At 24.9% G+C, this 16,183-nt stretch overlaps 4 protein-coding genes across 4 annotated transcripts; 2 read left to right on the top strand and 2 right to left on the bottom strand.

Annotated features, from left to right (window-relative positions):
* Positions 1-1,744: 1,744 nt before the first annotated feature.
* LOC114122133 (solute carrier family 35 member F5) lies at positions 1,745-6,270 on the top strand. Its single transcript, XM_027984703.2, has 10 exons — positions 1,745-2,095; positions 2,307-2,447; positions 2,514-2,600; positions 3,795-3,911; positions 4,234-4,386; positions 4,938-5,120; positions 5,359-5,515; positions 5,601-5,760; positions 5,816-6,067; positions 6,133-6,270. Exons 1-10 carry the CDS (start codon positions 2,006-2,008, stop codon positions 6,200-6,202), a joined length of 1,410 nt encoding a protein of 469 aa, XP_027840504.2. The 5' UTR covers positions 1,745-2,005; the 3' UTR covers positions 6,203-6,270.
* A 2,905-nt stretch (positions 6,271-9,175) lies between these two features.
* Positions 9,176-10,173, bottom strand: LOC114122132 (NADH dehydrogenase [ubiquinone] 1 beta subcomplex subunit 8, mitochondrial). Its single transcript, XM_027984702.2, has 2 exons — positions 9,752-10,173; positions 9,176-9,674 (listed from the first exon to the last, which is right to left on the bottom strand). Exons 1-2 carry the CDS (start codon positions 10,035-10,037, stop codon positions 9,436-9,438), a joined length of 525 nt encoding a protein of 174 aa, XP_027840503.1. The 5' UTR covers positions 10,038-10,173; the 3' UTR covers positions 9,176-9,435.
* A 351-nt stretch (positions 10,174-10,524) lies between these two features.
* LOC114122110 (COP9 signalosome complex subunit 2) lies at positions 10,525-13,637 on the top strand. The gene is made up of 9 exons (XM_027984678.2): positions 10,525-10,756; positions 11,006-11,200; positions 11,443-11,568; positions 11,657-11,824; positions 12,454-12,628; positions 12,689-12,827; positions 12,888-13,078; positions 13,152-13,293; positions 13,352-13,637. The coding sequence occupies exons 1-9, from the start codon at positions 10,703-10,705 to the stop codon at positions 13,494-13,496; spliced, it is 1,335 nt and encodes a 444-aa protein (XP_027840479.1). The 5' UTR covers positions 10,525-10,702; the 3' UTR covers positions 13,497-13,637.
* On the bottom strand, positions 13,489-16,169 carry LOC114122111 (co-chaperone protein HscB homolog). The gene is made up of 3 exons (XM_027984679.2): positions 14,126-16,169; positions 13,816-14,069; positions 13,489-13,746 (listed from the first exon to the last, which is right to left on the bottom strand). The coding sequence occupies exons 1-3, from the start codon at positions 14,513-14,515 to the stop codon at positions 13,632-13,634; spliced, it is 759 nt and encodes a 252-aa protein (XP_027840480.2). The 5' UTR covers positions 14,516-16,169; the 3' UTR covers positions 13,489-13,631.
* Between the last annotated feature and the right edge of the window lie 14 nt (positions 16,170-16,183).

The raw sequence follows: 16,183 nt of genomic DNA, 5'->3' as shown, positions 1-16,183 counted from the left end.
GATACAGATTTAACAAATTTGTAATATTTAAAAAATCTTTCGTTCTTTCTTTTCCTATCCTATATACTACTTTTTCGCATATAGGTAGGTATTTAATATTTATAAACTTCAAAGAATTTAAAGCTTTAAGATAACGAAAGCACGGAATCTGTATTATATTCGACGTAGGTACTCCATATTACTATGATAAGATAAATAATTTTATTCGCCCGTACCCAGATCCTACAAAATTTAAAACTGTAATTATTATTTGCGTATACCTACATGAAATGCAGCATACATAAAACATGGAAAAACAGCAATTATTTAATCATGCATAAATAAAAATATAAAATAAGAAGTTTAGTTAAAGCCATAAAATTGTGTCCAATCAGATTTATTTTGTTTTAAGTAGGTATAGTAGTATTTGATATTCTGTATATATTTCAATTCTTACATAATACAATTAAAAATAGACAATTTAAGCAAGCTAACTGAGTGATTAACTGGTTTATAATGAATTAGGTAGGAGGCACCTACTATATTTTATTTATAAAATATTAAAATATTGTAAATTTTGGTATAATAAAATTCTGCCGTTCACCAACTAAATTTGCATATTTTTTATTATAATAAAAACAACTATTTTATATATGTATAAGTTTAATATTATAGTTTATATACCTTTACACAAATGTAATAGATTTATAATGTTTAATAATGTTACATACTTACATTTACCTACTACAAACACTACAGTATTACAGGTGTGACGAACCTGGAGACCCGAGCACCATTCTGATTAGAAACTAGTAACTTTAACTAATTTAATGAGGAGTGTGGACTTGCCCTTCAATTGGAAGGTTAGGTGACAGCGTTAACAACCGTCAATCCGTTCTGAACAATTGTTAGAAAGTCAATACATTTTATGCCTAGAGTATGGATTTTATATACAACTAGGAAATCTACCTGGATTACATGGATACAGGATTACCAGGATTGGTACATACCTATAGAACATCGAATCACTTTATAAGGATAGTGCACTTAAAATCACCGTCGTAAATAATGGTTATATCTAAAGCCGTGACTAAAATCTTTTAGTGACGTGGTAAAGAAACAAAGCAATGTTTATGTAGAAGCACTATTATACGAAATCAGGTGGTTAGTTGAAGGAAACATGAGAATGGAGTAGCTTAAACGTAAAACGATCAATATTATTATCTTCTATAAAGAAATTCATTCTATAGTAAATAATCAAATTTAGTTATAATGATAACCAATAATGGTTTTAATCATATTAATTATTTGTCACTACTTTTTAATGCTATCATAATAAAAGGGTTACTCAGTTCTGATGACATTAATATAGGGGATCCCGAATCCAGGCCTCAAAAATATTGAGAACCGCTGGTTTCAGCACTTAGGTATATTAAAATTATTATTATTATTTAAGGCGTTATACAATAGGCAGCCGAACATACTATATCATATATTTTTTTTAAATTTATCATACATCTCGAAGATCTATTGTGTAAAAACACTAAAAACTATTAACAATGATTAAGAAATGACAAATAATATTTTTATTATAAGAGCATAATTATTAACTATATTAATAATATTATTATTTTATATAAATTATTATTAAACATATTAAATAAATTATTAATATAATTATATAATTATTAAATCATGCATATACCTGAATGAATGATTATAACTGATAAATGATAACAAGAACACTCGGCATTAAATTGATAACTTAAAATTTATTTGGGCTAAAACGCCTAAAACTGCTAAAAGCTTACAAATTAAAAAACATGTAAATTGTTATTTACTTATTTGCAATTTTTATGTAAATATTAATTTAAAAACATTGTAGAAATGTGACCATTTGATGTGATTAAGTATTCTAGTTTAACTAGTTCTATGTATTTGTATAATGTTTCTTGTGTAATTCTGGGAAATTAGGTATTCTAATGGATTTATTCTTTCCGTAAAGGTTTAAAATTGCCAACAAAAAATGAACAATCTGTCCCAAAGACTTACACTTGGCTTGTTGTTATTACTGTTGGCAGATATAATATGGATTATGTCATCAAAACTCATTAACGTATGTTGAATAAATATGATATAAACCAGATAAATAATATTTTTCTTCTCATAAAATTTAATGTATTTAATTTTTGTTGTTATATCTTAAATTAAATTTAAGAATTAATTTTAAATGTTTATAAAATATAGATAAACTTTTTAATAAAGCTACAACTTTTTTTTTTTATTGTAATTGACAATTATGAAACTAAATGAATTTTGTTTTTCAGTATGTTCCTTACAAAATTGATGATTATAAAAAGCCATTCTTTTTTGCCTATACCAAAGCTTCAATATTTACTCTCTACTTTTTGGTGTATATATTATTTAAAGAATTACGGAAGCCTTGTGGAAACCAAACTAATTATATGGTAATTTTAGGTATATTAACTTAATTCTAGATATTTGAAGTAAATTATCATATTACAATGTTTTAGTTTGTTAATTTTGATACAATTGAAAATAATGACGATGATGATGATGAAGAAGATGATAATGTTTTTACTGACGAAACTGAAAGATTAGTAAGAATTTTGGTTTATATTATTTTTTGATGTAGAAATATTTTCTTGAGAGTTCATAAAATAAATCTATATTTGATTTATTTAAACTGATTAATCATATAATTTATTTTTACTTCTAAAATTACTTGATTTAAATTAATAAAATAACTAAAAAACTCAATGACAAATTGGGAATAATTTTGGTTAAGGTTTCAAGTTATATTTTAATTGTTCTTACATCCTTTAGATTAAAAATTTAATGTTCTGAAAGTATTTCTGCTTTTTTTATATTAATACATTCACAATTACTTAAATATTAGGTATAAGGTATGATATTCATAAATAGTTAATATTCTATCCTACAAAACTTCTTTTAGATATTCATTGCTTGACAGTTATTGGTGATGCTTTAAGGAGCTCAGCAGCGCACCCCAACATCCCCCAGAAATTTTAATATTCTTTTTGAATGGAGTTATTTATACATTTATACCATTTAAAAAGTAATCAGGGTTACGGCTCTTACTATTAGACAATTCTGGAGGATACTCTATCCCACACCCCTGAAAAGTCTAAATGACTACACTTGAATACTTTTGTACAATGATATTATAAGAAATAATATTAAATTCACAATTGGAATTATTGTGAAAGTGCTTGTATTAAAAATTGAAATTTGTTTAACTCAAATGGGTATCCAGGATTCTGATATCCTATCTTTTGGATCCTGAATGCCTGTTTGAATTAATTTTTATAACTTAATAATTCTGTTTTGACTTTGCTTTTCTAAGTAATCTGTGTCTTATCAATAAATTTACCAATATAATATATTATATATTAATATAGGTGTTATTATGTTTTTATAATTAAGTACTATTTAAATTGTATAAAAGTGGTCCACTCTTATGTTATTAGAAATGCTTAAATTTGTTACAAATATTTGATCTTATACTTTAGGGGTGGCCAAACTTTTTTTGGTCACGATCTACTAAAAATATACTTCACCTTTAAGGATAGACTTCCATAAAAAATTTTCTTTATTATTCAATAACTATAATTATTATTATAATAGGACGCATGGCCCTAAAAATAGATTCTAACATGATCAACTTTGAAATTGTCGCAATTGACTGTTTGGCCCCTGCTATCATGTATTATGAATTAAAATCAAGAATTGTTATGGTTAATATACAAACAATAAATATTATTTTTGTATAGAGCACAGCAAGCTTTGTTCCCATCAAAAATCCTAGTGTGACTTCTGGTACAGAGAGTGATGATTCAGGAACTGTTAAGCCCAACAATAAAGTTGTTCGATTTAACAAAGTTGCTGAGGTAATATAATTTTTTGTGAAATCAAAAATGAATGTGTTTTTTTTGGTAAATATTTTTTAATTTTTTTATAAATTTTACTGTGTTTATTGTATAATTTGTTTAACTTTTTTTTTTTGTGTGTGTTATGTTCAGTATAAAGAATGTTGGTCAATAAAAATGCTCTTTGTCAAATTATTAACTTATATTATTTTTGATAATTTATAATTTATTAAAATATTTGTAGTTAATAATAGATATATTTAAAGGAATTCATTTTATCAAATCTATTATTTATTTAACCATAAATATATCATTTAATCTATTTATTTATTAATTATTACAGGTTAGACATTTGTCTGAAACAGAAGCAACAGAAGCATTAATGGCTCGTTTATCATATGCTGCTACAATTAGAGCACGAGAAATATGCCGATTATCAAGGCAGTTACTAAATTTACATCAAACTGCAAAGCTTGCTTTTACAGTAGCACCACTTGTGAGAATTACCAAACATTTATATAGTTACAATTTTTTTTTACTTTAATACTAATAAATACTTTTTTTACTGTCAATGAATTTAACCTCTCCACAACTCTCAAGTGCTCAATTTTAAACATAATACAACTAGAATATTACCATACAGTATGAGCTATCCAATTATACTACATAAAATTCAAAATATTTTTTATGTTATATAATCTCACTTATGTATTCTAATAATATAATAAAATATAAATTACATTTAACTTCATAAAATAAGATATATTGAAATTAAATAACCAAAAATTAATAAATTATTTTATTAATTTATAAACTATTTAGTATTTACGCATATATGCTACATTTTTATTTAAACTATTAAATTTTTCATTTTAAAATGAAAATTTAATATCATTATATTAAATTTAATCACATAAGCTTTTTAAATTATTGCATGTAAATTAAATATTCTCGTTCTTAAAAAAAAAAATTGTAATACTATATGTTATACTATTTTATCATTATTTATTACAAATTATATTCATATATTTTTTATTTTTTTTTCAGTGGGGTGTTGCTAATTTATTACATCAAGTGTCTATGGTTTACATGGAACAAACCCTAGTGTCTGTTGTATTGTCCACAACTAGCTTTTTCACTCTTCTGCTATCTCTATTTTTTGTTACACCTCCTAAAGATCGTTTTACGGTTACTAAATTAATAACTGTATTATTCAGCATAACCGGAAATGTGTGTACTAATTTTTAAATAATAATAAAACTAATATCAATAGTTTGTTCAAAATACAAAATTGAAAATATAGTATATTATCTGTTGAATTATTTAAATTCTATTTTCATAAAAATGAGTACTTTTTGATTAATTTAGAATAAGATTAAAATTCTTATTAAACATAACATTTTAAACAAACTAAAAAAAAATTGTGTATTTTGACTATATAAAAATTGAAAATTTTTTATATTTACAGGTTATAATTACTTTACCTGATTCTCATTTTAGTTTTAGTGAAATTAATGTTGGATTTGCATTATCCTTATGTAGTGCTGTTTTTTATGCATTGAATATTGTTACATTAAGATCTTGGGTAGATCATGAAGACAAATTAGATATAATATTGTATTTTGGTAACTTTTTCATGAACTATATACTAATTAATTTAAATATTATATATTATATATTATATTATTGAATAAATTATTTTATTTCTAGGTCTTGTTGGTCTATTTAATGTTCTTATGTTCTGGCCATTGTTCATTTTTCTTCATTATTTTGAACTTGAAACATTTGAATGGCCTAATAAACAACAAGCAATTTCATTGTTAATAAATGGAGTTGTAAAAGCAACATTACCTGAAGTCATATGGTTATGGTAAAATTGTTATACTTACTTTATTTTATAGTTCTAATTTGATTATTTACGATAGGGGATGTTTGTTGACATCATCAATTATTGCAACAATGTCTATAGGACTAACTATTCCAATGTCTTATATGCTATATGGCATCTCCAGTCAAAACAAGTCTGATTATGAGCGATTTTTGTTACCATCATTTTATTTAGGTTTAGTTCCTACAACTTTCTCTTATTTTTGTCTAATTTGGTTAACATACCGATTTAACTATAATCAAAATGAATATAATTGTTTAAGTCGATGCCAGAGAAAAAATTTAATAAGGTGAATAAACAAAAAATATTTCTAAAAAAATAATATTATTTACATTAATGTTGTTTCATTTACAGGCTTAGAGATTGTGATGCTGAACAAGCGGAATCACTTATACAAATTCATGAAACAGACAAAGAAGTATGATATAATTTTATTAGATACCTATTTTAAATTACTCACCAGGATTAATAAATTATTATTTTTAGTATTTTTACCTCTTAATGTGCAATATATTATTAGACTTATTTACATTATTTATTAGGTGTTATATTCAATTTTAAATCCAGATTATTTTATCATATTATTATTAAGATTTATGCTTACATATTTATACCAGAAATGAAAAGGTACAATCTTGTCTAAACATTTTGTCTTGAACATTTATTTATTTTTTATTATGAAAACTACAACAATTGTTTGTATGTATCAAATTGACCTATGAAAGTATCTGATATTTTATATCTGGATTTTAAATTATAAATGTAACATCATAGTTTATTTTATCACATTATTATAATACTATATAAATTTAAATCTTTGTTATTATTTATATTTAATTTATTCTAAATATGTATTTTTACATTTTAATCAAATTTACTACTAAATTTTTAGACAATTGTATACCTACCTAATTTATTTATTTTTAATTATATATTCCTATAAAACTTTCAAAAGTAATCACAAAATGTGTAATTTCTATACTGTAGTTAGTAAAATCTTTTGTTACCACATTATCACATTATTTCATTACTGAAATATACCAAAACTAAAAATTAATGTCCTAGATCTGTATTTATTATTATAAAGCATATATAATGTTATATCATTATAAAGTTGTTTGCTTATTTTTTATTATTTAATTTGAATCTTAATTTTTTACAAAATAAAGTGGAAACAATAATAATATAAATGATTAAACCTTGTTATTTAGACTAATTTCAATAATAATAATAATAATAAACAAAACATTACATTACATTTGTCATGCTCTCATCTATTTCCCTCAATTTAAATATAACATTTTTCAGCTTTAAATTATTATTTTTAAATCTATACTAAATTATTGTCAAAGGCATCATAGTCAATAGGTATTGCTACTATCTATTAATCTATACAGTACAGTGTACTCTCTAATATCCACAGATTTCTGTGGAAATTTTTTGCATACATTATACAAATAATTTATAATTTTTCATTATACATGTTATATCTTTTATATTTTATTATAAAATTTAAAATATTCTCGTAATATTATATGAATGTTTAAATAAAAATAAAACATGCTCTAATTTAATTTTCCTTCAATACTATTTAAAATCACATGATTTTATTTTTTAATAATACATATATGTAACTATATATCACATTTTTGTTCGAATTTTAATTTTGCTGGTTATCCTCGAAATTCACTTATTATTGGATACTAAGCCACCCTATTCCGCAGATAATCAAGAGTACACTGTTTTAAAATGCATGAATTATTTATTTAATTTTAGCTAAATAAATCTTACTCATAGTATTTTGGGTGATATTTTGGAGATTGTCCTAATTAAACTCCCTGAAATTTAAATAATTTCTGGATATTCCAGATAAACTATAAACTCAACTAAAAATATACTTCAAAATGTGATGTTAAATCTAATAAAATTAATTTTACTCTTGGAGTTTGGATATAAATAATTTGATAGGAATGAGTAAAATACTTATACAATGTTTCAAAAAATGTCCAAACACGGAGGGCATACCGTCTCAAAATATACCATGGCTAATTCTATAAGAACCTATTAGAAATTACAGTTATTATACATTAGTAAAAGAAACTTTTATTGATAACTGAATAATGTACTAAATTTATTTTTAAGTTTTTACTGAAAAAATACTTTCATAAATATTCAAAGTATAAATTATATTTTTAAATAAATGACTTGTGAATAATTAAAGTTATCTAAGATCTTACTCATAAATATGTTTTATTCATAATATACTATCATTTTATTTACATTTAATCAAGTAAACAAAACAATTGAATATCATAAAAATTTAATATTCTCACTACAACATAATGTGAAATATACAATCACTCATCTGAAGCACTATTATTACCTTTTAGTATCTACATCTATAAATTTATTCCAGTTGTATTCCTATGAAAATATTAACAACAACAATATATTCAGTAACTATTTTTCAATTGGATATTAAAAATATGTTTTCTTAAGTATAAAATATATAATATAATACGTATACAAATAATAATAGTTTCCAAACTTACTTGAATTTTTATTTTTAAACAATAACTATTATTATACAGTGGTAAATGATATTTTAAAGTTAATGATGGCAGTGTGTTGATAACTAGAATTATATTTCAACAACAAAACATCATAATACTATCAATTACCAAATAAAATAGCTTTTTTTAACCAATTTTAATAACAACCAATAACTTGAAAGAAGAGGCTTGTTGAATTTATAATTTTCAATCTGTTAATAGAATTATTTTTTATTAATTAAAAATTAGGTAGGTACCAAATATTTTTCATATATTAAGTGTTTTCTAGGTTTGGATTTCGTATAATTATATTTAGTATTTTAAGTATATTTATCAAAAAGAGAAAATAATATTGAATTATTATAATATGTTACTAAGTGTAATTGTATAGATTATAATATGATATAAAATACATATAGAAATAAAAATGTCACTTTTAATAAATATAAATTATGAAAGTCATATAAACTTGATTATAATTATTACTTGGTTTTTCTTTGATAAATGGTTTAATTTGGGAAAAGAATTCACTTTTGAATTAATCAAAAATTTATATAAGTGATAAAGATAAATAAATTACCAATTATTTATTATTTGAATAATACTTGTCGAACTATGCCCATTTGTCGCACCATGTAGAAGGACATATTCTATCCATACTCTATACACATAAGTTAGCTACTGACTAGTACTGAATAAATTTCTTAAGTTGAATTGAGTATAATATACATCATACATGGTTAATTGATTTAAAAGGTATTAAACATTTTTTAATGGTTTGTTATCAAGTTATTAACAAGTTGTTTTAAATCCAATAGATAATATATTAACTTAAAATTATTAAATACAATACCAAATGTTCTTTAGTTTATTATAAGAAATTACAATCACAGTTTACTGTTCATAATAAATATAAAATATTTATAAATTCTCATTTACCTTTGAATATACAGTTATTAAATTCTACCAATTGAATGAGTAGTTGAATTAAATTGATTATTAAACTAAAAATTTGATTTCATACATATTTTATTCAACAAACAAGCTTAAAAATTAATTTTAAGTGTCAGCTACTACACAGAAATAACTTTATTATAATCAATATTCAAAAATATTTATCTGAATAAGTATAATATTTAACATTGTCTTGAGGCCATTGTTTAGGCATAAATGGACTATATCGTTTACACCAATAATCTCCTGTAATCATCAATCCACTTATTCCAAAAACTGCAACAAAAAATGACAATACTCTCTGCCAGTCAGGATATCTAGCTTTTTGTCTATAATTTGGGTCGCCCTTGTCTGAACCCCACATGTCAGCATGAACGTGCATTATCTCACCTAAGAAAATAAATAAAAAATAAAAGTTCCATAATACCAACTACAAAGGACACAAATTAACTATAATATAAGCTTACCAAAGTTTCTATTATGTTCGGGGCAGTCCCATGGATAATATTCACTTTTGGAATCCTGGCCAATATCTGGTAACTTTGGGTAGTCACCAAAACCTAAACCATCATCTGGATGTGGTGCATACTCTTCTGGTAGCAGGCCATACTTTTTTGCAGCAGCAAGTCGTTCTTCTTCGGTTTTTGGATATGGACCGGGCTTCCAGGGTTCGTGTGATACTACACTCCTACTAGATACTGAATAAATAGCTTTGGTGCGCAACATCCCGTTAATCATACGGGGCAAAGCCATTTTCAAACGCTACTGAAGAGCAAAATTAAAGAATTATTTAAATTTTAATCAACGATAAAAGAAAAGTAACTCAGCTTATCGATGAGATTTATCCATATTGGAGTTTGCAATTTGATTTAGAATTATCATAATTTTCAATAAATTTTCTCAAAATAATGTTGATAACAGCGAAGGACATTTAGTAACCACAGCAAACCTGTGGTAGTAACTTTAACCTTGGTTAAATTAAAGGTTAATTCATTTTTCTTGGTTCCATAAATAAATATTATATTGTCAAAAAATATATTATATAATATAATATATTAAATATGTATTGAAGTTGAAAATAGATGAGATTTCTATTTTTATCTCATTGATAAAATTTTAATAATTTTTGTTGCAGTTCATCAGTCCACTTAAATGACCGAAGCGCTACCAGTGGCAGTTAAATAAACCGTACGGTTTATGGACGTTTTTGTTAAAAGGAGTTCGGTTTCCTTATCTCTAGTCTTCATGTTTAGAACATCACCGGATAATGTGATAGAATTGGATGAATATTGAATACCTATCATCTAAATTACAGAATAATTTACTTAGTTTAGTGTTTACTATATAACTTATTCGGTTTCCAATTTTGTTAATAATTGTTATGTTTTATCAAATTTAAATTCGTTTTTAAATTTACAATGTCCGATACCGAGGATGTATACATGTGTGAAGATGACGAAGACTACGGTCTTGTAAGTATTATTCACATCAGTACTATGTAAAATACACTGTTTTGTTTTTAATTTTAATATTTAGGACCTGTATTCAATATTTACACAAGACTTATTGTTTTGGATACATAAAATAATTTTTGAACTTCATTAGAAATATACTAAATTAATTTCTTGCATACATTTTTGGTTATTAAATTTGAATTTCAAATGCGGAATTTATATATGTACATATTAAATAAATTCTACTTTTTTTTTTTTGATCTATAGGAATACTCAGAAGATAGCAATTCTGAGCCTGATGTGGATTTGGAAAACCAATATTATAACTCCAAATCGCTAAAAGAAAAGGATCCTAACGCTTCATTATTATCTTTTCAAAAAGTATTGGATCTTGAAGCTGGTGAAAAAGGAGAATGGGGTTTTAAAGCTTTGAAGCAAATGATCAAAATTAATTTCCGGCTTGTGAGTAACATTCGAACTTATTATCCAAAATTTTTATGTAGATAAATGTAAACATAATTATTTTTTGTACAAATAAAGTAGTACATATTATTTAATCATCTTAATCTATCTAAGTAAATAAAATATTGCAATAAATACTAAATCTACTACATTTTTAACTACATAAAATAATGATTTGCGCTTATTATATTTATTTAGTTTTAAATAGTATCGTGTATTATTATTATTTTATTTTTTCTCAGAGTAATTTTGATGAAATGATGAACCGTTATAAGCAGTTATTAACATATATAAAAACTGCCGTTACTCGGAATCATAGTGAGAAATCCATAAATTCAATTTTAGATTATATTTCAACTTCAAAAAATGTAAGTTTTTGCAACAAGTTAGATGATATTTTATTTATGTAATTTCTTAATTTAAAATGTATTTAACACCATATTTTTTTTAATGTAGATGGATTTATTGCAAAATTTTTATGAAACGACTTTAGATGCATTGAAAGATGCCAAGAATGATAGACTTTGGTTCAAAACTAATACAAAATTGGGTAAATTGTATTTTGATTTAGCTGATTACAACAAACTGACAAAAATTCTGAAGCAGTTGCATGCTTCCTGTCAAGTAAGATATACATACATAAGTTTAAATACTTAGTTACTAATACTAACCAATATTGTATAATTCGTAATTATTATTTTAATTTGTCATGTTATGTTACAAAACGATACTATTCCTGCTCAAATACTAAATCAAAATATTTAAAAACTTTAATTAAATTAATATTTATCTAAAATTGCCTATAAATATTTCATACTTATTTTTTTTTATATTAAAACAAATCTAATTTTATGTGGCTTATAGTATTTTTATATATTTTTTGATTTGTTAACCATATCATCTTCACTAAATGATTGCCTATTAACAAATTATACATGGTCTCTGGCATTTTATTGATTCTAGTCTATTATATACTGAGTCTTTTCAACACAATTTGGTATTCGTAGCAAATGAAATTAAGTGACATAATATGATAATTTTTTTGTTGAAGATTTTAACTTAAAAACTTTTAATTGTAGTGTTAAAAAATATTGGATTTGCAAAATAATGTTATAGTATCTTATTAATAATATTAATTTCATAATATTGTTTATTAATATTTCACGTATATTGGTGTAACTTTCTATATTTCATAATGTTTAATAAATCATAAAAATATGTTTTTTAATGAATTATTTATGCAACAATTTTAGACTGATAATGGTGAAGACGATCTTAAAAAAGGTACTCAACTGTTAGAAATATATGCCTTAGAAATACAAATGTATACAGCACAAAAGAACAATAAGAAATTAAAAGAACTTTACGAACAGTCACTCCATATTAAATCTGCTATTCCACATCCTTTGATTATGGGTGTTATTCGAGGTAAATTATATCATAAAAACAATTAGAAATTAGAACTAATCTCACAATATAATTTTACAGAATGTGGTGGTAAAATGCACTTAGAAGAAGGACATTTCTCTAAAGCACATACTGATTTTTTTGAAGCTTTTAAAAACTATGATGAATCTGGAAGTCCTCGTCGTACAACATGCTTAAAATACCTAGTTTTGGCAAACATGTAAGTTTTAAATGATCAATTATTAGTAGTAATTTATTATAATTGTTATCTAAATTTAAGGTTAATGAAATCTGGTATCAACCCATTTGATTCACAAGAAGCCAAACCTTATAAAAATGACCCAGAAATATTAGCAATGACTAACTTAGTTCAAGCTTATCAAAATGATGACATTAAAGAATTTGAAACCATTCTCAAGAATCATCGTAAAAATATAATGGATGATCCATTTATAAGAGAACATATTGAAGGTAACTTCACTAATATGCTGTTAATAAATTTTACTTTTTTTATTATAATATATATATATATTTTATTTTATAGCCTTGTTAAGTAATATTCGCACTCAAGTATTGATAAAATTAATTAAACCTTATACTCGTGTTCATATACCATACATTGCAACTGAACTCAATATTGAAGAAAGTGATGTAGAAAGTCTTTTAGTTACATGTATTCTAGATGAGTAAGTTAATCACCATATTATTAAACATATTTCTTACTAAATAAAATTTATATTTTAGAACTATTAAAGGCCGCATTGATCAGACAAATCAAGTGTTAACTTTAACAATTATTGATTCGGCAACTAACCGTTATGCAGCCATAGATAAATGGACCAATCAACTCGCTACTCTCAATTTATCTATTTCACAAAAAATATTTTAAAAACGTTTAATGTAATTTTTTTTCAACTAAATATTTAACAATATATGTATAATATTATTATATTAATGTGTGAAATTTTCTAATTTCAATATTTTTGAAACAAATTTTTAGCATAAATATACTGAATATTTTTTACTATAATACATCTTTATCTTTGATTTTTTCCAGCAACGTTGAAAAGAACTTGGCTTTTGATAACAATAATTTTGCTTGATTTTTGTCATTTTCACTGAAAGCTTTTGATAATTCCCTATTAACATACAAATATTAATTATGTTTCATCGTAATATATTATTTCTAATTTAATTATTTAACTAACGTGTATAAGTCGACCAACATATCATCAATATCTTTCTTCAAACTTGCAAGAGATTCTTTCGTATTAACTTCTTCGACTTTTTCATTCCAATCCATTATTTCATATAAAAAAGTGGTATCCATTGTTATAGAATCTTCATCAATACTCAAACCACCAAGGTGTAACATATAAAGGCCTCTTAGAAGTGGATTCAATAGAGTTGTATAAGATTTATTTAATAGAGAAGAAAATGATTCTGATAGTAATCGTTCTTCCTAAAACATAATTAATTTTAAAACATGATTAAATATATTGGAAAGGCAAAATTCACTTCAGTTTTATTGGAAAATCGGTCTGGATGCATAAGGTTTTGTAGTTTTCTAAAATTTGTTGTCAACTGTACAGTGTCAATATCATACTGAACATTGATGTTAAATAGCTCAAAATAATTCAAATTCTGGTCTTCGGGTGACTGAATTATTGAACAATTTTTACAAAACAGACATGGTCTGATGTCTAATATCGTTTGACAATTCCAACATTTGACTCCATCATAAGTTACATACGGATGGCCCTTGAATTTATTATACCTGATATTGTCTTTCTGTAGACACGAGGGTTCTGATAATTGGTTAACTCCAGAATGGTGAATATTCTGGCGTACTGTTCTTAATAAGCTATTTCCAAACATACTAGTACGCCAATACCGCATCACAAACATTATAAACTTATAAATGTAACAATATAACAATTGATAAAGAAAAAAGTGACTTGAAAGTTAAATTGTTATCAATACTTATGTATTGAACTTAATTACTTATTAACTTATAACTTATTTTATAACTAAATATTTACAATTTATTATAATTTAAACTTTGCTTGTTGGAAATATTTTATCACACACTTCTATTTAGATAAGGTACTTTATATGATAACCATTGCAAACTATGAAGCCACCATCGCTACAGCTGATTGAACGGCCGGGCCGCCATGTTTTCAGTTGGCAAAACCAAGTAAAACATTACTTTTCATTACACACACGTTATAATATAACTATATAGTTATACCTATTATGTCAAAAATAAAAAAATTGGTTAATCAAAGGGGATTCTCAGTTACTGTGACCATTTTGCAAATTACTCTGTACCGTCCCTTTTTACTGCTGCTACTCTCTATATCATACCATACCTGGTTACATTTTTTTTTACTCTGCATACAGTTCAAATGTTCAATTACTCTTCATTTAAAAAAAACGTTACAAGATAGAGAGACGGCCTCTCTTATTTCTTATTTTTTCATTTACGTTCCTCTTCTCCGAGTGCTTTCAATTTCACCTTGTTGTATAGTTCCACAACGTTCACATAAATCTGTCTCGATTGATTCACCAACATCATATTATATGGCAAAGTAGAAAATACTTTTTTTTTTTTAATTATTTTTTGGAATATTAGGTGTAAGACTAAAAATTCTCTAAAAAGAAGAAGGGAACAAATCAAGTTTAGCGCCCACGCAACGTAAAAAAGTATGTTGTTTGTTTCATTACATTTAATGGATCTATTAGGATGTATTAATAATTAATAACAAATTCATTAACGTATGAATTGTTCAAATTGTTGTCCGCCGTGAACAAAACATGATTCAGCGCGCCGCATAAAGTCTTTATTTATTGCAGCTGTAAGTTGGTCATCAGTCAGTTGGTTGCATGCTGCTGTTATTTTATCTTTTAAATTTTGAAGATTTATAGGAGTATCGGTACTCGGTATACACTATTGTTTTTAAGTGACTCCATAAAAAAAATCTAGTGGCCAAGGTTAGGTAGATAGGTGATCGTGGTGGCCATTCAACGGGTCCGTAAGTTCCTAGCCATCCATTTGGAAATAGTGAATTTAAGTAGTCGTGAATTACTATGTGAGCATTGTGTGCTGGAGCACCGACATGTTGAAAAATAATATTTTCCCTTATAGAGCTAAAGGAATTTTATCAAGCATCATCGGTAATTCGTTTAATAAAAAATTATAATATCGTCTACCATTGAGTGTTCCATTATAAAAAAATGAGCTATCTACTACCAATTAAACTACATCAAATGTTAATTCCCCCAACAGTTTGATTATTGGTTTTAAATGTCAAATGTGGATTTTGATCGTCCCAGTACATGTTATTTTGTTCATTAATAACACCATTATTCATAAACTTGGATTCATCTGTTCATATATCGAATTTAAAATTAATGGATTTTCGTTTAAACCGATTATCAACCGTCAACCACGCAACAAAAGGTAAGTCTCCTCTAGGGAAGTAATAAAATCGTTTAATATACGTATAAGTGAAGAATAAAATGTATTTATAGCATTAATATCAGTAAAATTGTATAAATATTACGTGTTAA

The sequence above is a fragment of the Aphis gossypii genome, chromosome 3, assembly GCF_020184175.1.
Source record: "Aphis gossypii isolate Hap1 chromosome 3, ASM2018417v2, whole genome shotgun sequence".
Taxonomy (NCBI): Eukaryota; Metazoa; Arthropoda; class Insecta; order Hemiptera; family Aphididae; genus Aphis; species Aphis gossypii.
Note: the sequence above shows the minus strand (reverse complement) of the source record. Positions and strands in the feature narration are given on the sequence as shown.

Bases quoted from the DNA above. Each gene is read 5' to 3' on its own strand.
- LOC114122132 (XM_027984702.2), bottom strand. From the start codon at position 10,037: ATGGCTTTGCCCCGTATGATTAACGGGATGTTGCGCACCAAAGCTATT. The intron at 9,675-9,751 runs GTAAGCTTATAT...TTATTTTCTTAG, and splicing joins CGAACATAATAGAAACTTTG to GTGAGATAATGCACGTTCAT.
- LOC114122111 (XM_027984679.2), bottom strand. From the start codon at position 14,515: ATGTTTGTGATGCGGTATTGGCGTACTAGTATGTTTGGAAATAGCTTA. The intron at 14,070-14,125 runs GTGAATTTTGCC...ATTATGTTTTAG, and splicing joins GATTTTCCAATAAAACTGAA to GAAGAACGATTACTATCAGA. The intron at 13,747-13,815 runs GTTAGTTAAATA...GTATGTTAATAG, and splicing joins ATGTTGGTCGACTTATACAC to GGAATTATCAAAAGCTTTCA.
- LOC114122110 (XM_027984678.2), top strand. From the start codon at position 10,703: ATGTCCGATACCGAGGATGTATACATGTGTGAAGATGACGAAGACTAC. The intron at 10,757-11,005 runs GTAAGTATTATT...TTTGATCTATAG, and splicing joins ATGACGAAGACTACGGTCTT to GAATACTCAGAAGATAGCAA. The intron at 11,825-12,453 runs GTAAGATATACA...CAACAATTTTAG, and splicing joins AGTTGCATGCTTCCTGTCAA to ACTGATAATGGTGAAGACGA.
- LOC114122133 (XM_027984703.2), top strand. From the start codon at position 2,006: ATGAACAATCTGTCCCAAAGACTTACACTTGGCTTGTTGTTATTACTG. The intron at 5,516-5,600 runs GTAACTTTTTCA...TTTTATTTCTAG, and splicing joins AGATATAATATTGTATTTTG to GTCTTGTTGGTCTATTTAAT. The intron at 6,068-6,132 runs GTGAATAAACAA...TTTCATTTACAG, and splicing joins CAGAGAAAAAATTTAATAAG to GCTTAGAGATTGTGATGCTG.